The 24199-nt window shown below is 39.4% G+C and overlaps 1 protein-coding gene across 5 annotated transcripts in view; it reads left to right on the top strand.

The window, feature by feature from the left end:
- SEC24D (SEC24 homolog D, COPII coat complex component) overlaps positions 1 to 24199 on the top strand; it is a 67055-nt gene that overhangs the window by 37528 nt on the left and 5328 nt on the right. For all 5 annotated transcript variants that reach the window (XM_054066315.1, XM_054066314.1, XM_054066316.1 and 2 more), the window contains 9 exons: positions 9088 to 9226; positions 11078 to 11193; positions 13972 to 14096; positions 18468 to 18659; positions 19259 to 19352; positions 21039 to 21155; positions 21586 to 21756; positions 22499 to 22595; positions 23229 to 23374. In XM_054066315.1, coding sequence (XP_053922290.1) covers positions 9088 to 9226; positions 11078 to 11193; positions 13972 to 14096; positions 18468 to 18659; positions 19259 to 19352; positions 21039 to 21155; positions 21586 to 21756; positions 22499 to 22595; positions 23229 to 23374 — 1197 coding nt within the window. The remainder of the gene's footprint in view (positions 1 to 9087; positions 9227 to 11077; positions 11194 to 13971; positions 14097 to 18467; positions 18660 to 19258; positions 19353 to 21038; positions 21156 to 21585; positions 21757 to 22498; positions 22596 to 23228; positions 23375 to 24199) is intronic.

Raw genomic sequence — 24199 nt, forward strand, 5'->3', positions numbered from 1 at the left:
TTACTTATCTGTGCGTATTAGCACAGTATTGTATTGTGGATGCAACGATGTAAAGTGTGTAATTATGTAGAAGAAATGTTCTTTAAAGTTGAATAGGAAGCTGATGGGGGGCAGGGGTTGTATGGTTTGGTTTTGATTTTTTTTTTTATATCAAACAAACATTACACCAGGTTATATCTACGGCTGAATCACAGCCGACTCTGATGCTTTTGTGTAGAAAATAGGAGAGACTGAACCTTTTACCACATGTCCCTTCATAAATTCTGTGGGAATGGAAGCTCTTTTTGTAGGACAGGAAATAAGTGGAAGGGGCTGCTTTTTCGTAGGGTGTTTAACTGAATTAGGTAGTCCATCCTTGCTAAATGGAGGTATAGATTACTGCCTCAGCCCAGGACTGAAGGAGCAATAGAACAGGTCTCTGCCCTTCACGGGACTGCTTTGCTCAAAACTCAGTTCCACACAGCCCCTTTTGTGTGACACTCGGCTATAGCTCAGTGTTAATAAAAGAGAGTAGTTGCATGCAAACATTTTTAATATTTGGAGACTCTGGAGTCTACTTGAAGTATCCCAGCTATCATAGTAACGAAGGTATAGACTCAGAGTATGAACATTCCTACCTGTTTTTGAAATAACTAATTTTGCAATTGACCTTCAAAACAAACTTTGTAGAAAGGATGTGACTTTTAGAAAAGGATATTAAACGCATCCCAAATAGCCTCGCTTTAGAGGGAATATATTCAATACTGCGTTTTGTTCACATAACAAAAATTCTCCTTGTACTCTCCAAGTACTCCTGTAGCAACTGACTAGCTGTAGCTGGCTTGTGAATGCAGCATGACACTTTAAGTATTCCCAGTTCTTTTGATTTCAATGGAAATAAATTAATTAGCCTTAGAGGCATGTTTACTAATAAGCATTGTTCAAAGAGGCCTGCAGGCAAGCAGAACTATTTTATCCACCTCCAATTAAAACACTCTTAAACTTTTCTATCCTTTTCTTTCCCCTAATGAGAGTTTCTTTCTTTAATATGTTTGACCGCAAAAATAGGAGTAAGAGAGGTCCTATTGTAGAAGATTCTCAGGAATGCAAACATGAGTACTGAGTTGGCTTAAAAAGTCACAGTAATGCCTTCTAACAAAAGAGGAAGAACTCAAGGTTTTGGGGAGGGAGGGAAGGAAGGAAGCTCTACATTAATCAGACATCCATGCATGATTTTAAGGCAGTAATTGCTTTTCTCTCAAATGCTGAAAAATTATATATATATGTGTATATATACACACACAGGCGTGTATCTGTCTGCCTACCTATATATGTGTGTGGATATGTACAAGAAGGAAAAAAAACCCATATTTGCTCTATAAAGTGACAGCCTGGTAGGCCAAAATGATCCTGAAATCTACAGTGAAGTTTTAGGTTTGTCCTTGCTACAAGGACACAAATAACATTGTTAATGTTCTTCTGATGCAGAATTCTCTTCTAGGAGGAGTGTTGCTTCAGTGATCACTATGCTACATTTGGACTTATTTACAAACTTAAATATTTATTCCCTAAACCTAGAGGTGTGCGTTCCGCTAGTACTACTTGGACTGATGCTTGATTGGCTATCCTAAGGATGTTCTAGAATATGTTAGAAACAGTCACAATAGTGTTTGCATTAAATAATCTTTGAACTTCTAAAGTAGAAATGATATGCCAGTTTACCTGTTCTCTTTGTATGTTGCAGACTGTGCTTGTATTTTAAACTGTGGTGTCACATATTTATGTAGCAATCTTGAAAAATTTGATTGAGAGTAAACTGACATTGATGTGATACAGCACATGTAAGAGACTGGGCCTGTCTAGAAGTCAGTAGTAATGGCATTTGGAGCCCGAATTCTGTCTGCTGTTTTAAAGATTCGCTAGAGCTTGCCTGCAGTGATCTGCAAAAAATAAAACTGATGCCTGAGTGAGGTGTCTTTAAGAGTTCTGTTTACTTCTGTCAAATATATTGCTAGATATCTTTTATTTTGTTATATGCTGAAGGAATTTCAAGCCAAACAGAGAACAAATCACTGAAAAATCAAACTTTTAATGTAATTGTGAAACTCCTGTGATCAATAAAGCTAGACTACCTCGCCTGTAATTATTACTTACCATTTCTGCAGAGAAACTTCCTAAAACTTGCCTGTCCTACCTTCCAATGGCTTTATAGATAGTGTGGCAATCATGCCTAAACGTCGCAGACAAGGACGGCAATGCTGCATCATCTTGATCCTAATCTCTGGGAAGTGGAGCTGTGGAGTAGTAGAGCCATGAACCTCAGTCCTCTCCTGTGATTTAATGTGTGCATATTGCCCTCAGGGGTACTAATAGGAAGAGGAGGGGGAACAATGTGACAGTGGCAGCACTGTCCTAGTGTAGCTTTGTCTATCTTTTACACCTTCCCTCGTTCTTCTGTACCTGTGTGTGTGCCTCTGTATCAGTTCCCACTCTTTCCAGGATGAGCATAGACTGCACTGAGACAGGCCTTGCTTCAGATCCAGTTGTTTGAAATTGCTAACATTTTGCAAGTCTGTTGTTCAGCACAGTTTCTTGATTATCCAATTTCATGCTCCTGCCTACATCATCAGTTAATCCTGGCTGCTGACCTTCACTTGAGATACAGAATGTCCGTACATCCAAATAACAGTCAGCACTTCAAAGCTGAGAAGTGTAGGAAAGTGTTGGCTTGTTACCACTTGGTTTTCCTGGTCTGGGATTGTGACTGCGAGAACCTGCGGTGCCTCTCTTAAGCATGGATGGCAAAATTTATCTCTTTTGTCTTCCCCGACTGCTCACTTCTGTGACCTGTATGATATGGAAGTTCCAAGGAAGTATGCTAAGTAATTTTGATGTTTCTTTACATCAAAATTTTATCATTGCATCTATTTTCTTCCCATCCTCAAATGTTTTTAAATTCTTCTTCTCATGTTGAACAAGAGTAGCCTGTATCTGTGCTCTCCATGCTGCCAACTCCATTCAGTTAGTTGCTATACTCCCCTTAAAAAGAGAGTGCTGAGTAGGGATGTCAAGGATAGCCTGAGGTGTGATCCACTGAAATTCGTAACTAGTTTTCTGTTTGTCTTAGTACACCCTGGATCGTATTCCATGTGCAGTATCAGCCGCCATGTATGCAAGGGAATATTCAGCCTGGGTCTGGAGGGTGTTTGAGCAAGAAGGCTTGAACCTGCTGCTTGCATTTTTTCTGTGGTCTGTGAAAATGAGGATAGAGCAAGAGAATACCGCATTACATGGTTGATACTGTAGCCATGCCATCAGGTAACATGTGAAAAAGGACTGTGTTATGGAAAATACTTGAACCTGCCCCGAACCCTGCAGGGGAGAAAGTCCAAATCGTCTGGAGTCATCAGCTGAGGAGACTGACAAGCATTCAACATCTAAAAACCAATAATAGGCAAAATAATTTCTGTTTCTAGAGAGGGTGGTTTCTGATAAAAGATAGTAGGAACACCACAAAGGAAAATGCTTTCTTGACATTTTAATGTGAATCAGTAAACCAACTCAAAACCAAGGGATTATTTGTAGACTGCTTAATCTTTCTCAAAAGCAATCTATGATGGTATAATAAAAGAAAACAAACCCCTGCACCAGTCTTAGGAAATGGAGACAGTTTGGCTCGTGACCTAGGTTTTTTTTCCAAAGACATCGGTATTTGGTTTCAAAATTCTCTTTGATTATCTAGAGGAATTTTTTCCTCATCTCTTTACCGTACAACTTAAACGCAAGATATACTTACGACAGTGGCACCACAGTTGGCCAACAGCCTTCTCCTCTGTTCTTTAGAAAGCTATATTGTACAGCATATCTTAAAATTCTCATATGAATATTATAATAATTAGGCTTATATCAGTGTCTGTGTAAATAATAACTCTAAAAACACTACCTTTTGGAATTTGTTGCCCCGGCAAACTGCACAGCTTGTCTGTCTAATGAACTGCCTGGATTGAAGAGTTGGCAGGTTTATATCTTTTTTTTGTGTTAATCAACCATGGAAACACAGTGTTCAGTATTCGCTGGACATCAGAAGTATAAAATATGATCATGGAGTATAATTTCTAAGGAACTCATATTGGGAGTCATCAGGAGTTATGGATCTGTGTAGCTTTTCAAACCTGTGAGATACTCTTCCTTTTGAAACAGATAGCCCTCATCTAAACCTGTTCTGAAATCTTAGATCCCTTAAACAAGGGGTTTTCATAGGCTGTTCTTTCAGAGTTGAGATAATTTGGAGTTGAAAGATAACGTGTCAAGTGTAGTAAACAGTCTTATATCATGCAGTATACAATCTTACACTGTATAGAGTGACACTGTGTTTTCCAGTGGTAATGTCCTTCAAAAGTATGGCTTTAAATTGGAAGGGGGGGAAGATTTACATTAGACATTAGGAAGCAATTCTTCATGCTGAGAGTGGTGAGGCACTGGCACAGGTCGCCCAGGAAAGCTGCAGATGCCCCCCTCCCTGAAGGTGTTCAAGGTCAGGTTGGATGTGGCCGTCAGAGCAGCCTGCTTTGGTGGGAGGTGTCTCTGCCCGTGGCAGGGGGGTTGGAACTGGATGATCTTTAAGGTCCCTTCCAACCCAAACCATTCTATGATAAGTATGTGTAAGAACTGGGCAAGGTCCTCCTCTTACATGGATGAATAAGGGTATGATAGAAACCTTCATCTAACTGAAAACTGCACTTACGGGAAGGATTCTTGTGTTCCTGCTGGACGTAGCCAGACTTTGCAAGCTGTGAGGACCTCTTTTCAATATGGTAATACTCCTCTTGTTACAGTGCTGGAGTGAAATGATGATGGAGGCAAACTAAGGACAGAATCATAGCTCCCAATGTGGACTTGTCACTGTACTGATAGAGGCGGTGTCAAGGAGTGGACAGGAATCTGCCTTGGCTGTGGTAGGCAGGAAAAGGCAAAGACAAGGTGCAATGTCCATCACATGGAGATTTGTACTCAGCGTAGCCTTTGTGCCAGCTGGCAATGAGAACAGGTGCTGTATATATGTTATTTTGTTGTCTGATCAATCGCTAGTTTTCTTCAGTGTTTGCATACACTCTCTTGTTCTCTAGGGACACTCCTGTGATTTTTCTCTTTAGAACACCTTTTCAGAGATGTACCATGATGGTCTTGAGCTTTATCACAGTCCTTGCTCCTACACTTATAGTTTCCAGCTGTGGCCCTAATCCTGCAATATGAATACAATGATACTTTGCAGGCATCATAGGGAACCTCAGAGTGCATCAGGACTTCATTTTTATAGCAAGCATTAGTAATTCAGCTTTCTCAGACTTTAAAATGCAGGTTACAGTCCCTTTGGAAATTTTTATGGATTTATTTAATCTTGGAGCTGCGCCACCAGTGTCTTGTCTGTTGCTTTGTGATATTGTTCTGACTCCTGAGAGATGTTCGTGCTGAAATATTTCCAAAATAAAACTCCTGCTATCCCATCTATGTTTGGACTAATAGTAGGATGAATTACGGTTTATCAGATCAACTTTCAGGACTTGCACTCCAGTGAGGCCCTGAGATTCCAGAGAAGGGAAAGTTTATGCAGGTCTCTTGCAGCATTTCCCATCTCTTCTGCCAAATCTTCCTTTGCTTTAACCTAAACCCCATAATGTTCTGCCTCCCAGCATAACTGATTGTTCTGCCTCTCTACTCTTTCAGTTTGCATAAAAGGAATCCCTTTTGTGTGTTCCGTTCAGATTTAGACTACCAAGAGCTTTGTTTAGTCATTGCTTTTGAGAAATGTTCGTATTTTGTTAGTGCTGAAATGCCAGCAATCAGTACCTCAGTATTCCTTTCTGTGAGGTCTGTCTCTGTTCTCAATTAGGTGGTCCAAAAAGGCAAGTTGGCCAAAGGCTTATGAAGAGATGAGGGGGAAAAGCGTAGGGCTATAACAAATCCACAAGCATAGCAAATGCCCAAGTAGTTATGGTAGATATCTTAATTTGATTCACTTATTATTGGTAGAGGTTTAAAAGAGGAGAGAAAGAAACTTCTGATACCTTATAGGTGGAAAGGCAGAAGAAAAAGGAGTATTGCACTTATTTAAAAATAAAATAAGCAAAGATTTTTTTATTTTTTTTTTATTTTATCCTATTCTTCTGTTCCTATGAGAATTTCCCACTGACTTCCGTGGGACTGTGAACGGAGCTCTGCTTAATCCTCTGCTAGACAGTGACATCTACAGAGAGTGGAGCACATCAAACAAGCCTTTCCCATTTAGTACCCTGGCTCTTACATGACTGTTTTTCTTTTATGTATTCCTTGGTTTAAACGTATTACTTTGGTTTGTGCTTTTTAATACATGCATGGTATTATTTATCTTTGTACATTCCCGTGGAGATCTACCTATTTTTTTAAAAGAAGCTACTTCACCCTGACAGAAGTTATGTTGTCAGTTGGAAATTTAATAGCAGTTTGCACACCCAAAAAGAAATGACTTTCTCTTGGTGTGTGGAAGGTCTAGTCTTACGGTGTAATGCCCTGGAAGATGTCAGCTTTGTTAAAGTTTCTTTCACAACTGTGTTGTTCAAATCAAGAAGTGGGGTTTTGATGCTTTAGGTCTGAGTGCTTATTCTGGAATTATCCAATAGCCTCATTGTTAGTTTAAAGAAAATACGCAAATCTAAATTCCATTTAATTTCAAAAATTTCCAAATGAACATACTGCTTTTTTACAGGATTTTTCTTTACAAGACAAAATATTTCCTTCTGTTGTGTGCACTCTTGGTTGATTTTGCTCCATTGATTTATTTTTTTCTCCTTAGTTTTGTTAATTTTAAGTTTCTGCAAGTTATTAGGAAGGAAAAAGAGCCACTAGCTTCTGCAGGATGATTTTATTGGCGTTTCAGCCTTCATTTCTCTAGGCAAGGCAACACAGAATCCAGCCTAGTATGCATCTGCAGAACATTGCCTGTGGATACTATTTTGCTTAAAAAATTCAGTTTGCTAAATTGATTAAGACTTTGAGCACGTTTTAACCTCATGCACTGCACACAGTCTCAGTAACTTCAAGTCAAACATTTAATGCATAAAGTTGAACGTGCACGTAAGTCTTTGCAAACATAACCCTTAGGCTGGTGAAGCTCTAACCCCACATTTTTAAAAGCACTTTGCAATAAGCAGTTTTAAAAGAAATTTTAAGGATAGAGAAAAACTAAACTTCCACTCCAAATACAAAAAGACTAGGAAAAATGCCAATATTTTTATTTTTACTCTCTTTAAAGAGGTAATTTAGCAAGTATGTATAAGAATGTAGACACCTAAGGTTTGAATTTCATGGCATTTAGTTTTCTTATATTCCTTGTTCATGTTTTTATGGAAAGTTTGTATTCTTGATATTGCAAAGAATGAACATTTGGGGTAAGTTTTCTTCACTCTTGAATAACATTAAATGTATCAAAACAAGATTTAAAATTACTAAATGAATGTGCAGAAACGCATCAGGGGTTGTTTTAGTCTTGGGTTTTTTGCCTACCAGATCAGATACTATAATAATATTAACTTCAAGCCAGATCCAGGCTTCATTAAACTAATACTGCAGAATGATAATTAGAAAATTGCCAAGGAACGAACAAATCCCAGAAGTTTTAAAACTTCTGAAGAGACTGTGGCTGATGAGTAGGTTTTATAGCCAAGGCTTTCATGTCTGAAAAATGACCCTGATAGTTTGCCAGCTGACATTATTGGTTAATTCGTGTTAAACTTGATTTTCATAGAAGAAAGAACACGAATTAATATCTCAGTGGAGCAGGAGGGAGCACTTAAAAACCACATAGTAAAAATCTACTCATATGTATAAAATCCTTGGCAAAAAGCATTAGACCCTTTGGAGAAAGAAATAAATAGTCTGTAAAATATAAACAAAAGAAATATATGTAAGCAGTGCTAGAATTACATGAATAATTTTCTAGGTAGTCAAAGACTTATGCTCCAGTGAAAGATAAAGTGTTTAATAGATGAAATGTCCATTCCATAACAAGAGACAGAATAATTAAAAAAAAAAAAGTTAATATGCTAGTGGTAATGTCAGCATTTTTCCTCTCGTGGAGGTTGGTTCTGTGTCCAGACTCTGCATGTCTTTTATTCTTACGTTCAGAGATTTTTAGTTGGGATTAAGAAAGAAAGAAAAGTACCAAACACAGAGTTTCACAAATAATTAAGCCAACTTCCATTTTTATAGTGGTTTCAAGTATGACTTGTCCTACATTAAGTGTAATCACAGGGATCTTTCAATTGCTGCACAGTTATTACTGAAAGAGGCATCTGGAAAATATCTTCCATTAGCTGTGGCTTTTGGCAGAGCATGGTCAGTGTAATTAAACTGACAAATGCTTGAGATACTGTATTTGTTTGCTGTGTGTTCTTTCCTTCAATAAATATTTCTTCTAAATCTCCTTCTCTAGCTGGTGACCCTGACCAGATTTAAACATTAGTATGGCAAGTAACATGGCAGCATTGGGAGGGCAGCGTTTAGGACAAAATATTAGAAGGTGAAGGAAGCAAATACCCGTGTGAGAGACTGTTTGCAACAGATGAGCAGCAATAAATGTCTTCAGGAGAAGCTCAGTCTGACAGAGAAGGCAAAATACCCGACTCCAGCAGATTTCTCTTAGTGAGCTGTAAAAACCCTTTTTCAGAGAAAATCAGCCTGGAGCCCTAAACTTCCAGCGCTTTTCAAAACTTTCAAGGATTTTGCTGTGAATCCTTACTCTCTCTCTCTGATAAATGTCAGAATACGACCCGAGAACTTGTCAGTTTAGCCCCTCAGGAGACTGATGGCGTTCAGCCAACAGTACTGCAGATTTTCATGGTACCGTAGAATACCAGGTTGGAAGGGACCTCAAGGGTCGTCTGGTCCAACCTTTCTTGGCAAAAGCATGGTCTAGGCACGATGACCCAGCACCCTGTGAATGCTGAATGATAGATGCTCTCTTGATCAAGGGATCTGTAGCAGGAGTTAAGTCTGAGCAGCAGCTTTCTAGCTCACTTAATTTGGATTCGAGTTTGCATTGCTTTTTACAACTTCATTTACTTCTTCATTCAGACACCTCTTTATGTTGTAAACCATGGTGAGACTGGACCAATCCGATGCAACCGGTGCAAAGCCTACATGTGTCCCTTCATGCAGTTTATTGAAGGTGGAAGAAGATACCAATGTGGATTTTGCAGTTGTATAAACGATGGTAAGTGATGTTTCTCTGATATGTGATCCATACAAATTCCATAAAACTAAAAGGAACTATATCATAGAATCCTAGAATGGTTTGGATTGGAAAGGTTCTTAAAGCTCATTCAGTTCCAGCCCCCTGCCATGGGCAGGGACACTTTCCACTGGATCAGGTTGCTCCAAGCCCCATCCAGCCTGCCCTTGAACACCTCCAGGGATGGGCTTAATATAATATAACACTATGATATCCCACAAATTGTTTTCCTGACTTGATGAGAAAATAGTTTAGTGAGATGCAGTAGTTAGGCCTGTTTCACATTTAAAAAGACACAACCGAAGAAAAATACATAGAAACATTTGTTCAGTGCAGTTTAAAAAAATAAATGTATGAAAAATAATGCTGACTCATGAAATCTAATCACATATGATCAAAACGTTATAAAAATATATCAACACAGGATCCAAAGCTGCTTGTGTTGCTAACTGAAAGCAACTTCTGTGTTTAAAAAAAAAAAAATTAGTTTAAGAAATCCTAACTGTCCAGCAAGAACCAAATATTTAGAAGCCTGTTAGCCTGGTTCTGTCCAGACTGTGGATGCAATAGTTAAATAACCCATTAATCTTGCTATGACAAGTGTTGGTTTTCACAGAAGATACCATGCCATATTTGTTCAAGTGTGCTGCATGTGACTCATAACTGTTCTTGTGCTCTTGGCTAAATCCCAAATCTTTGCCAGAACTAGCCTTTCTAGACATTTGTATCCAGTTGGATTTCCTCTGCTGGATTACAGCAGTATAGTGCTTTCCCTAATACAGTAATCTTTTCAACTCTGAAATGTGAACCTTGACAGACTTGTTCCAACTTCTTTTCTGCCTGATGCTCAGATGTTTGTGCATGCATAGCAGATAACAATTTTCACGGTTTGTTAGCAGTTTGAACCCTTATAAGAAATCCACATGCATTGTGAACATTTTAAGAGATTTAAGTTGCAGTGCTGTTTTAAATCATGCGTTGTGTTACTACAGTGTCTTTTATCCATCTCAGAAAGCACTTAAAAGACTGTAATGAAGACTAAAAATGGCCAACAAACTAGGTGGATATTGGCCCCACTCACATATGCGAACACTTGTTACGGGCAAAAACATGAAAAAAAAGTATTCCGAATATATATTGCTTGTGGAAGGAGGAGCTAAAATCCGTAGTTGACTCCTCCCTGCTGTGACTCCAAACATTGGACTGACTGTACAGAAATTATTGGTGGCAAACCCACTTGATTTCTTAATGCTTTGGAGTTCTGCACCTTTTAGCTGCAGGTGGTTCCCAGTGTAACGTACCCAAAGCACTTGGCCATAGAGGAGACCAGGCTTGTGAGATTGGCGGAGCTGTTTCCAGTCAAGTGGCCTTTTTGGATAAAGCAGCACAGACTGGTTTTGCCTCTGTCTTCTGCAGAGCCCCAGCTCCAGTGATGTAAATTAAGCAGTGAGGAGGCTGTACCTCCTAAGAGAATAGTCACTCCTTTGTCTGTGTCCTGAGGGCGACTGGCTCCTGCCTGTGGGTAGGTTTTACCTACTCAGGTCTGACAGAGTAGAGGTGGGAGAAAATGGACATTTATAGAGCAGTGTGTCATATCATCTGAATACAAAAGGGGCTGGCATTACTAGGATGTTGTGGGGTTTGGTTTGGTTGGAGTTTTTTAAGCTAATGTGAGGAAAAACTCTTCCGCAACCTAGGTAAGTGTTTAAACTCTTCCTTGATCAGTAACAGAGATGCCTACATTAGTGCATTGCATCTGTTTAAAGAAGTCGTTGGGTTGTTCCTCTCCTTCCCAAAATAGAAATGTTTTTCTGCTCTTGTGTTGACTTTCAGTCCCTCCATTCTTCTTTCAACACCTGGACCACATTGGCCGACGGATAGACCACTATGAAAGGCCTGAGCTATCTCTGGGATCTTATGAATATGTTGCTACTTTGGATTATTGCCGAGTGAGTATTTCCAGTATGCAAATGTAATTTCATGTTTTATGTCAAAACAAAAAAAATGCTTTCAATTACCTACAGTAAACGCATTTATGAGCTGAACGTCAGAGTCCAGGGCCCATCTATCTCCATTCTAGAACATGTAGATAGACGCAGAGCATTTAAGCTTAGAGTATTTTGTTTTGTTCTTTTGGGCTGCAGCAAGTAAGAATAAAAAACAGTGCAGTGAAGTCATGGATCGCCAGTCTGTAACTGGGGCAATCATTTGGTCCTACCTAGTGTGTTGCACTGTTTAGAGGATGTAATTGAGGTTCTGATGCAGTTTTGCATTTTAGATGTGTGTCTTCTATTGAGTTTGAAGACAGATGTGTCTAAATTGTCTTCCCAGTATTGAAAACCTTAGCAAGGGAATTTGACCTTGTAATCTTTTCTGGGAAAGAGTAGTTTTAGTATTCTGACAAGTAAGTAAGTTCCAATGGAATGGGTTCTCTCCCCTAATATTAACTCACTGGAGAACTTAATCCAAAGCCCACTCACATCACTGTAAATATTTGTAGTTGATTTCATTAGAGAACTGCATTTGATACTTCCGAAAGCATAAATTACTTGAACGTTTCAAACTTTAGCGATTTTATCTGTCCACAATATGGACACGTTTTTCTGTTCTTGCTGAAATCAGACAGCATTTTCTTCTTGTCAGTGAACTGAGGTCATGATAAGGGTAGGAAAGGTAGCTGCATCCTACAAAGTCTTGAAGTAGGTACCAGTAACTTCCTCAGACCATTGGTGGTAGGAAGAAAATGAGCAGGTTTAATTCCTCTTTCTTACTAGGGTCCCGCTCCAAAAGCCAGTGGAGTCCCTGAGGTCTCCTACATAGATTTTGTTGAGATCTGAGTTAAAGCTGAGAACAGGAGAGAATCATGAGGCATTACAGAAATACCATGTGGGACCCTCACTTTGTGTACATCCAGTGTAGCTCCATCAAATTTGGTAAAGTTTTGTTGGATCTCTGGCACCTAAAGTTTGAAAACTCATATGCACAGAATGGTTCAGTGGTATTTCCACAGTTCTTTTTCTCTATTCCAGAGTGTAACCCTGTGTGGTGCAGTCGTTGTCACAGGGGTTTTGCTACAGAGCTTAGATCAGGGAGTCTCCTTGACCAGTCACCCAGTATGGGCTGTCTGCTTGTTGCAGAGACCCACTATAACGCTACAGAAAAGAAGTCCCTTACGAAATTAACACTCATGCTGGAAATGCAAAGTCATTACATTTTAGAGACATTAACATTATTGTATAATTCATTTTGTTCAAAGTTGCAAAAGTTTAATTCTTTTATAAATCCAGTTTAAGACTAGAACTGAGAAGTCATTTCCTTTTGTGCTTATCAAATGACAAGGATGAACAGCTACAAAAAATGTTAACAAATAACAGCTGGTTTGTGTTGTTGTGCTCCCACTAAGCGGATGTGGCAAGAGCACAAGTCCTCATTTTTACCATATACTTGTCAGAAATTACTCAGGGATCCTGTATAAAATGGGGGATGCGATGCAAGAGTTTACAAGTAGTGTTGATTCAATTTTTGAAGCTAGAATCCAAGAATGGTAAGCAGCATAGCTTTTAAAAATACTGCTTAGTTTTAGTTCACAAGAATTAATCCTGATTTATGCGATTCAAATGAAGTGAGGGCAAGGGTACAATGCTAAGTTTAGTTTAAAGTGTGCCGAGGACTATGGGTAAGTCATTATTCAAGGGTTAGATGGGTTTTTTTTAAGTGGAGTTGTCTGAGGTTTATTTAACAAGTATAATTTGGTAAGTGGCCAGAACTCTACATATGAGGCTGTGAAACAGCATAACGGAAAATAGTTAGAGAAATGGGAGAATTGGGAAAACTGATCTTTGGGACTCCGCTGATTACTGTTGCTATGTTCACTTCATGTGCTCTTCTCCCTGGATACCTCTCTAAGCATTACATTGCTTTATTTGAAGACAAAACCTTCGTCTTACTTTTTCTTACGTACAGAAACTTGTGTCAATGGTGCGTGTCATGATTTGTGTGCCACTTACATTATGAATAAGAGACTAAGAATTGATGCCTGAAGTAATCCATACCAGCTCCAGTCAGTGCTGTGTGGGCAGCAGTTACGTACACTGAATGCTCTGCTCTCGTGCTGCGATTATCTTACAGAAAGTCAGGTTATTCCTGAGAGCACAGTTCTGCTGTCCAGAATGCCTTGGAGCATGAGACAGAAAGACAGACAGACAGGATGCAGGTGATCACTGCTTAGTACTGCTGAGAATGGGGATATTTTAATTCTGGCTCAATACTCAAGTTGTATTTTTTGTTTCCAGATGGATTAGAAATCATTTAACCGTTGTTAGAGGCAAATGTTGACAAAAAACGAATTTAAGCATCCGTGTTAACAAAATGGTGTTGTATGTTGATACAGGGAATGCAAAATCTGTACGGGTACAGAAAAGAGGCAAAAAGTAAATTGGTTTAAACATTTGAATTCCAGCACAAAATGTTTGTGTTTCATCAATCTAAGAAACTCTTACCCTTTACATATTTTATTCCATTAGGATGCTGTTTTCCAGTAATAATGTTCTGTTCTGGGGATGAACTTCACCCAATACGCGTCAGCTTTCTGCAGTAGTTACTGTTTGTGATCCATGGCATTTTTCAAACAACTGAACAATAGCTTGCCTTATGCTACCACCTGGAAATCTTTTTGACGTAACAGGACACTGTCTGATTTAACCTGTGAATGGTCATTTTTCCTGTAGAACAACAAGCCTCCAAAGCCACCAGCTTATATCTTCATGATAGATGTATCGTACAGAAACATAAACAGTGGCCTCGTCAAACTGATATGTGATGAGCTGAAGACTCTGCTAGATAAGCTTCCAAGGTAAGGAAACATAAGTGTGCTTTTTCTAACTTGCTTCACTGCAGTTGTCATGCAGTTTTGCACGTTAAGAGGTAAAAACAAGCTGCAGAAAATGTCAAAATTTACAGTACAGGCGTTTTGGGGTAATAGTGACCAACTGTTAATTTTAACACAGCTGGCAGTTCTTGAACTTTGATGTCTGGGCTTAGTATATGAATGGAAAGAACCTGTCATACTAACTGCATGTGTAGCAGACATTCTTTTCCTTTCTTGTAGTGAACTCTAGTGGTATTATCAGCCAAGTCCCAGCCTGCAGGTTTGACTTGATTTGCGGTGGTTCTGTTCACTGCAATGCTGCTTTTCTCATTAAATTAAACAGAGAAATATCAAAACCAGAATTCTCAAGAATAGCAAGTCTCTCTAAAGCCCTAGCGTTGTTGGCTTATACCTTTAGCTCTTATTGATAGCTAGCAATACTTTCAAAGCTTCTTGCTGTGCTTAACTTTTCTGTCCTGAGAACAAATCTTATAGGCAAGGAACATTTTATGAAATATAGAACACTTGGTTTGTAAGCATTGAACACGCAGCAGCAGTGGAACTGCTGATCAGTGTTAATGATGTATTATTAGTGTATTATTTTAATGTAGGCTAGCATAGTTTTAGTATAATCTTTTAGTGTTGTTTTCATTAAAGTTGAAGTAATGCAGATTCACGTAGTTAAATAAGAGCAGTGAAAGACTAAGAAGTTAAGTAGACAAGTCATTTTTCAGCAAAAGTATAGAAAAGCATTGAAGGACACAGAGAAAGAAAATACATTCCAAATAACAATACTTGCAGAGAGAGAACAGACTTAAGAAAAGGGGAGAGCAAAGTGAGGAGGGGTGGGAGAAGAGATCTTTGAGATAATCTGGGATATGTTAAAAATTTCTCACCGTATGTTCTTCTGGGATCTCTGTACATGAAAGAAATTCCAGTTCAGAGTGGAAGGTCAGTTTGGCAGATGCCCATGTAAGGCCATGTCTCAAGTACTTGGTCACCGAAGGTTACGCTGCAGACACAAGTGTTTGATACTATCCTGAACACATCTCAGAGCTTTCCGTCAGGACTGGCTGTGACTCTGAAGATAATAAAAGGCATGAGTGTAGAACCAAAAACCAGACACAGCTTAGAAATACCTAGGCTTGTGTAGGGGAAGTGGAAGAAAAATGAAAGCAAGTGTATCTACATCACAAACAAGATGTGTTGGTGGTTCTCCTCATCAGCACTCTGCAGAGATCCACTGCTAAGTAATTTGTTTTGACGTAACAGGACACTGTCTAAGGGTCAAAGTTTTCATGTCTACTGATTAAAAAAAACAATGAAAAAGAAAAGAAAGGACAGGCCTTTCATTTTCTTTGGACTAATTTTTTGTCTTTAAATGGTATTAATTTTAAAAAACATAAGGCATTTCACCAAAATTTGTGGTGAAACTTTCATGGTTGTGCTGAGACACAAAGATCTGTGTGTGTTCTTTTGCTGTTGCTGAGCAAAGACACCTGCAAAAATATCCTGCTGTTACCACACGAGGTGAAAGTCCTATGCTGGGAATTCACCCTGTGCTTGTAACTTTAAGAGGAAAGACTTGGGGTAGCAAAGCAATCTGTCACAAAAAAAGGCAATTGTGTAAAGGCCTGTCCCCGGCCAGCCTGTTCTGGTAGCTGTGAAGTGAGAGGTAGCAAAGAGAGGATTAAGGCAGGTGGCTTAAGACCCGGTGCTGGGATTTTGTGATTTTGTAGACTTGCAGCACAGCAGAAAACACATTGCTTGCTTGCTTGAATTTCAGAGCTGACATTTTCAAACTTAAGTGTTCCAAACCAGAAGGCCCTGACTGTATTTTGAGAAACGGAGAAATGTGTTTATAGAAATTGGCTTTATGAGCTCAAGAGAATCGGTCTAACTAGTTGTGCACAAATGGGCTTTAGGTGCATAATTAAAACTCTTTCACTGCATTTCTGTACATATGATTCAGACATCATTTAGAGACTTGAAAAAGAACTAAGTAGTGCATGAGCTACATAGGTGGTCATCTGCTACATCTACAGCAGATCTTGAAAAATAAGATAGTGGAATTGAATGAAGGGGACAGGCTGCCACGGTGAGAGCAGTGTCTGAAGAGATTGTCCCCAGTACTTGCTGGGTAATAACTTTGAGGCTGCTAGGGTGATGTGGATACTTCTCTTTGAAGTAGGAGAGTGCTGTATGTGCAGGCAGTTAATAATGCATTGTCCTTAATGAGCTCCTGAATGCTCCCTGTTAATTGTATTACTAAGAAATAGTGTCTGAATGCTGGGAGTGATTCAAAATTTACATTCAGAAATGATACATCTGGTCGAGTTAGCATATCTTGGAGGGATTATTTAAAATGCTTCTTTATGCAATGTGTTCAATAAAGTATATCGATTTGTTTTAGATCAAAGAAGCCCCTTTTTCATCCATCTGTGTTCCCATAAGACAGGAGCGGTAGGTTAACGTTCTAGACTGACATGAGAGTTAAAATTGTAGACAAGAAAATTTATTTCTCTCCCGAGCTCAGGGTTTTAGACGAAGCTTGGCAATAACATTTTTTTTCTCTGAAGGCAAACAAATTAGATAGCCAGGAAGAAGTCTTTTTCTATTTACTCTAAGAAAAAAATTAACAAGAATTGCAGTAAAAGTATATTTATGTTGTTTTTTCTCTTTGGTTTGACTTTTGACTCCACAAGCATTTGTGAACTGATGAAGTGCATTCTGTTGGTTGCAGTGGAACTGGATGGAGGCCTTGCCATCCATTTTGGTGGGGCCAAGGCTTTACACTCCTTAGGAAGATAAATGCTTTTCAAATCCTGCACTGTGGTGAAGGCTGAGGGTGACTGGAGTAACACCCCACTCTCTTGTTTCTTCAGAGGTCAGGGTGATGAATAAGTAGTAGATTTTTGCCCTAGCAGCCTAGTAATTGGAAATACTGTGGTAGGATTCTATTATTAAATTCTTGTGTTGTGATGGTAACATCCGTACAAGTCTATACGTGATGGGATCCTGTTTGTCGATTGACATATTTCTTTGTTAATTTGTTTTACTATCACAACCTTCTGTGAGTGATTATAAACTAAAGAAAATAAAATCAGCTCAGCTATTTCTGTGGTTCCTGTTGCTGCAGTTTCAAAGCCCATTGTGGCACATATTTCTATATCTGGTGGCATTAAACAACGATTCTTGCTGTTGGAAATGGAAGCTCAGGCACTGCAAAATTTTAAATAATTTCCTCTCAGTTTATAAATTAAATCAGTGGCATAGCTGGAAATTGAACGAGGATTTCCATGTTTCAGTACTTAGAATACGGAACGCTTTCCTCTCAAACATGCAGAAGCATTAGACTACACACTTGGTATTTGCTGGTCGTGTGACATTGCACCATAAGTTAAGGAGGCTGCTTAAATGTTTAATGTTGCCGTACAGAACACGGGCTGACCTGTAGTAACTGCAGGTAGCACAGGCTTCCTATCTGGTGTTTTTCATGCTGAGGGCTTGATTTGTCATTTACAAGAGGAACACCGGTATAAGAAGGTACTTTTTAATTGGTAATTAAGATCAGTCGTTGGAATAGGATTGCCTTTTACAGAATGGCTTGCTAAACTTAGGGCTGCAAACCTGGTGAGGGTCTAACTAGGACTATCGATAGCGCTGCTGCTAATGGCAGAGCAGACTGCTGATTAGAGGTGTCTCCTCCACAGCACCAGAGGCTGAACCTGCTGCCTGCAGCCTTCCTGTGGGTGTAGCTCACAGTGGCAGCTCACTACCTTAGGTTGGCCAAGGAACTTCCCAGCTAGAATGAGTAACTTCTACAGTGCGTGTTCTGCGTTGTGCACAGCTATGGAGGGTCTAACAGCTTTTGCTGCTTAAACATAGTCCTGCTGAAGCAGATTCACTCACCAGAGTCACTAGCTATTTAAGCCTACTTACTTTTCTGACTAGGCATCAATCATTAGAGTCACAGATACACAGTGTATGCTAAATAAAGCTCATTTTCTGATTGTCTCTTGTAACTAATTCCTGTTCTCTCTTGTCCATGTTTTGAGGACAGCATGGTTTTTTCTTTATCTTAGGGGCTTTTGACAGCTTGGATAGGATGCACAGCTGATAGGGTTGAAGCACATGTGTATTTTTTTAGAAGTAAATAATAAGGCAGTTGATTTGATCGTGGTGTTTTAATTTGAACTAAGGCAAAGATTTGAGACCATTACATCTGCTTGGTTGTTTGCTTTGTTACCCCAGTAAAGATAATGATCTGAAGGCAGCCTTGTGTTCCAGAGGAATGCTTTTATCGCAAGGTCAGAATTTCAACATTATAACCAGTTGGTTTTGGTTTTCTTACAGAGAAGAGCAAGAAGAAGCCTCAGCAATTCGAGTTGGTTTCGTCACTTATAACAAGGTCCTCCACTTCTTTAATGTGAAAAGCAGCTTAGCTCAGCCTCAGATGATGGTGGTCTCAGATGTTGGAGAAGTGTTTGTTCCTTTGCTGGATGGCTTCCTTGTTAACTTTCAGGAATCACGATCCATTATTAACAAGTAAAGTATAATTATTCCATATGTGAATAGGTTCTGAATGTTTATGACATGCATTATGCCTTTTTTTGTCAGTGGTGTCACTGGTTTTTGGGGGTACCTGTATTTTTTGCTTCAAGTCGACCCCTGAGGCAAAGAAAAAGTGGTATCAACAACCCCCCTGGGCTGGATTTGAAAGCGTATTTAGTCTGCTTGTAAACCACACAGCTTCAGCTGTGCATTTGCACAAACGGGAGGGGGTTGCGGCTGTGTGCCATGATGCATGTTTTCCCTTTTGCCATGTATATGATGCACACCTGGATATGATCTAAGGACTCTTCAGTCCTTACAGCACACCGGAACCCCTTAATTTTTAGTTCTTCTTTATTTATCACATGCTCCTTTACATTGCCAGCTTTGAAATAATGCATCTGGTAGAATTTTAAAAGTAATATTTTGTTTTATTCTGGCTGGAATCCTAAGAAATTGAACAATTAATGGTTTTATAATACAAATTTGCATGGAAAACATCTTAGGGAAGACTCGGTGTGTTATGAAGTATGTTTGGGGATTGTCTCAAACACGCTAACTAGTTTAGACACTGACCCTTTCATCTTTCGTAGCTTGTTGGACCAGATTCCAGAGATGTTTGCAGAGACTAACGAGAGTGAGACCATCTTCGCTCCTGTTATCCAAGCTGGCATGGAGGCACTAAAGGTTAGAATGTTCCTCTCTGTAATAGAAGCAGCTCTTTAGTGAGAATAAGAGTCATTAAGCTGCACAAGTTCTGTTTGCTAAAAGCCAGCCCCAAGTCCTCCTACAAATCACAATGGGAAATTAGAAAAAAAAGTTGCTGATTGTTTCCAGCACTTACGTTCTGTTATTCTAACAGCACGTTTGAGCTGCTTTAGTCAGGATGAGAACAGTGATGAGCAGAACATCTGTTTCCAGATTTTGTTTATTGAGGGAAACCAGTCCCTAAAGTCTGTGGAATGGATGTTTGGGAGAAGATGAGGAGCTGGACTCTGTTTCTCATTTTGCATTTTAGAAATATAATAGAATATAGTTACTGCAGCAGAACTAACAGATGCTCTGCAAGACATCCAGCCCTTGCACGTGAGAAGGGCAGGAAAGGAGTCAGTATGAGATATGGTTTTGCCCTGCCTGTTCTTCTGCTGACTTCTTGTGCAAAATGAAATATTTATGACTATGACTAAATCAGGTAGGACGTTGGAAGGTTTCCGCTTAACTGACAAAATCTCACTGACAAGTTGCTTAGCTGAACATGAATCCAGTGGTCAAGATGCATTCCCAGTTCCTTTCTGTATGTCCGGGTCATCTCCTGAAATGCTGACATTTCCATGGAGTGTGGCCAATTAAAAGAATACCACCGCAAGATTTGTAGGGGCAGAAAACAGGCAATGGTGTTTTAACATAGTTGATGTATCTGTCTAAGTAAAGCATGAACTTGGAGTACATAAATTTGTTGAATGGAAAATGCACCACACTTCTCAAATCTATTTCCTAACAAGAAAATGGGTATTAATTACATATTCATGTATTCCTATTGCCAGAAAGATATGTGTGCAAAACATGCATTTGGTTACCACTTCCATCAGAATACTCTTCCCCAATGCTTGACTTCTATGAAACAAACTTAAGGGCAAGAACTCTACGTTTCTTTTGATATTGGCTATAAGAGAAAGCAGCTCTTAATTAAGTTCTTTATTTAGCTTGGTGTTCTAAAGTTATAATTTGTAAATATTTTCATTGTGAATTATTAATACGCATACACCTGTGCTCAAGAAAATAGTTCTTGTCTAAAAAGAATAAAATTGGTTGTGTTCCTATTTGAGATTAAACTGCCATTTACTTCATTTCTTAGCGACAGAAGGAAATGATCATCACAAGTTCTGATACTGCTGCATTTTAGTGTAGATTTGAATGTGGAATCTCATACAGGAATGTAATTGTCACTCATTTGTAAAAAAGTAGCAAATGCTGGTGGGCCTGAACTGAAAGAAATAGTTTTTCTGTTAAATTACATTTCCTTTTAATGTTGTCCCATCCAGCATTGGTACTTTTCATACTTCTTGCTTGTTGCAGAATGGTTGTATCCAATGGGAAAGTCTTCATGAGAAGTACTTCTCATTTTGCCCATCAAAATTTTAGACTCCTATGAAGAAATCACTGTGCATCAGTGTGCTAGACCAAGGCATTTACTGACATAAAATTCTTGGTTTGTTTCGGGACTTATTTCCCTCAAGTTTTGAGGCTAAATGAATTATTTATCTCTGAGTAACTTGCGAAGTATACACTGTTCTCTGGATACCACAATGTATGCAAACCAGGCTTGTTAATCTTAGCAGTAATAAATGTGCCAATGTGGTGTCTTTCAAACAGGCTGCAGAATGTGCTGGAAAATTGTTTATCTTCCATTCTTCATTGCCTACTGCAGAAGCACCAGGGAAGCTGAGAAACAGGGATGACAAAAAACTACTCAATACAGATAAGGAAAAGGTATGTTTGACTCTGAGTTAACAGGGGCTGCTGTTATGTGGAGTTTCTCTAACAGAGCCTTGATTTTTTTTTTTTTTTTAGATTTATTTTCTTTTACCAAGACGTGGTGTTTAATTATGTAGCATTCCCATTCTCCCTGTGCCCTGACAATGTAGGAATATTGACGTTGGCCACACAGGAACACCAAAATCAAACTATTCCCATCAGTAAAGGAAACTTCCCAGCAGGAAATAATTCCGCTTATTGAGAGCCTTTGCTGCCTGCCTGTTCAGTGATGCAGTTCCCTATGAACACACATATATGGGCAGGGGCAGCGTGTCTCACTTTAAGGTCCGACTTAATTGTTTTTTCTTCAAGTGTGCATTTGGATTGTGGTTGGCCACCAGCGGTATCTAAGGTTATAACACTTGTACTTTTTAATTCTGTACAGACGCTCTTCCAGCCCCAGGTAAATTTCTACGAGGCCTTAGCCAGGGACTGTGTGGCTAATGGCTGCTGCGTGGATTTGTTCCTCTTCCCAAATCAGTACGTGGATGTGGCCTCCATGGGTCTCGTCACCATGTACACTGGAGGAACGTTGTACAAGTACAACAATTTCCAGGTAAGTGCTGCAGGTTTCCTGCCTTTCAGGTAGTGGCACCTGGGGATTTGTTGTTTATCTTTTCATTTCAGCGTGTGCTTCAATGTTTAACATAAAAACAGAGAGAGTGTAGAAAACTCACTTGTCAACTCCAGGAGGTAAAATCCAAACTTAGACATGACCAATCAGGCTCAAATATTTTACTTGCAATAGTAATAAGCTGGTTGGTATCTTAAAATGAAATCCACTTCCTTAAATATGCTGGCATCTGAGCAAGGAAGTCAGTTACTCCTGTATGTACATATAAAAATGCTTATGATAAAGACCCCCAAAAAATGTAGCAACACTTGTTTGTTTACAATTGCATGAGAATCCTTCTGGGGTGCAGGGGGCTGCCGCGGCGTCAGGAGCTGACCTGCAAAAGCATTTTTTACAAAGCCAGCAAGGCTGTTCTAATTTTTAAGTCTATGCCATGAAATCTTAGCTATGCTGCAAGGCGAGTGCAAGAACAGATGTTACTGGAGAGAGTTTGACTAGAAATCCTGGGTGTCCAGCCTGGTGATGAACTGCTGGGCACTTGTGTATATGTTTCTGTTAACAAAACAACCGCCAACGTTTTTTCTCTCTTTTTAAAAGAAAAAGTGAGACGTTGAACCTCAGCAGAACAGATGCGATGTCCCGGGGGTGTGTGTGTGTGTACTGGGTTTCTGCTCTGTGGCTGCCATCTGGTGGTGAACCACAACTTCTGCCTTTGCTTTGCTAGGTCGATGCTGACAGCCCTCAGTTCCTAAGTGACCTCAGGAGAGACATAGAAAAGAAGACCGGATTTGATGCAATAATGAGGGTTCGGACAAGTACAGGTAATTATCGGAAGTAAAAATAAACACGAATGCATATGAAAATACATAATTTTTAACAGAGTGTTGTAGAGTTTGCTCGTAAGATCAGGCTGTTTAAACTTTGTTATGTGCTTCTTGAAAAGTAATTGGATTGGCAGATAAAATGCAGGAAATCTGCCTGCATATTACTCCATAGTGACTAATTTCCAAATGAGTAAGGCCCTCTGATCGTTGTGTGCACATCTTGAATTGCAAGTAAGGTGGATGGAAATGTGTTGCTGCCTGACACTTATGTGTTCTTTCATTTTCATACTCTAAATGGTGTAACTGTGTGTTACTTCTCAAGCATTCGTTCCTACCTTGAATGCAAGTATTTGAGAAATATACACACACAGAGTGGCCGCATCAACAGCACAGAAAACCACCTGGGTGGCCTCAGAGTGCAGCTTCCTGGCCCATCAGCTTTTTCCTCTTACCCAGCTGTCAAAAAATGCCCTTGGCAAGGACTGTTGGTGGGACTCCTTGAGGGAAAATGGGCCCTGTTTTAGTGGGAAAAATTGCCTGACTGTAAAAAAGAAAGTCACAAAATAAAGTCAATTGATTTGCCACTTTTAAATAAAAGGATATGTTTGGTTTGTTTTAATCTGGCTGTAGGCTTCAGGGCTACGGACTTCTTTGGTGCCATTTACATGAACAACACCACAGATGTGGAGATGGCAGCGATTGACTGTGACAAGGCAGTGACAGTGGAGTTCAAACATGATGACAAACTGAGTGAAGACAATGGAGCCTTAATTCAGGTAAAAAAACCCCTTACCTTAATTACATGTAACATCATGAATTCGTGAGCAAGAACTTCTGCAGCCCTAACAGAAAAAAATTTATGGCATAGGACTGATGGGAACAGTGCACAACCTGCACAGACTGGTGACGCTGTACCACAAATGAGGAAAGGTTTTAATTAACTCACCAGAGGTTGCATCTCTTCTCAAAAGCGCAAACGCTGTCCTTTGTGACAAATTAGTGTGTCCACCTACCTCCATACTGCACGTTCTATCCAGGGATACCAAAATGCTTTCTGAACACTCACTGAGAGTCTGCTACTATTTTTCCATTTTAATAAATAAGTAAGTTTATGTGGAGTACAACCATTTCCAGCTCTCTGGTGTGAGAGGTGCTTGTGGAATTATCTAATGCAAGGCAAATCACAGTGACTTAGAGTCTTGTGTTTGCCCTGCAGGCTTTGGTTCATACATTGTATTGAAATATCAACATTGCATTGAAGAAGAATTGGAGTCATTAGGAAATTCTTAAATTACACCCTCAGTTTTCAATATCTGAGCCCATGGCAGGATACAGGGGTTTGCAGGGCCTCTTGTTTCACTTCATCAGCATCTCACTGGTATAAGAAGGAACTGTTCAACTTTTCAAGAATAGGAAGTTTTTCTGTGTTGTTTTTGCGAAGAGATGATGTGATAGACAGAGGACATTCTGAGCAAGCTCATCTCTTGTGCATCTTTTTAGATACGTGGATCTGAACTCTGTTCAAATGTTGAACAGTTACAATTTACAAATGTGCCATCAGCAGTCTCTTGGTTTTGGATGATACCATCAGTGTGTAGGAA

This window comes from Cuculus canorus, chromosome 4 (genome assembly GCF_017976375.1).
Source record: "Cuculus canorus isolate bCucCan1 chromosome 4, bCucCan1.pri, whole genome shotgun sequence".
NCBI classification, from domain to species: domain Eukaryota; kingdom Metazoa; phylum Chordata; class Aves; order Cuculiformes; family Cuculidae; genus Cuculus; species Cuculus canorus.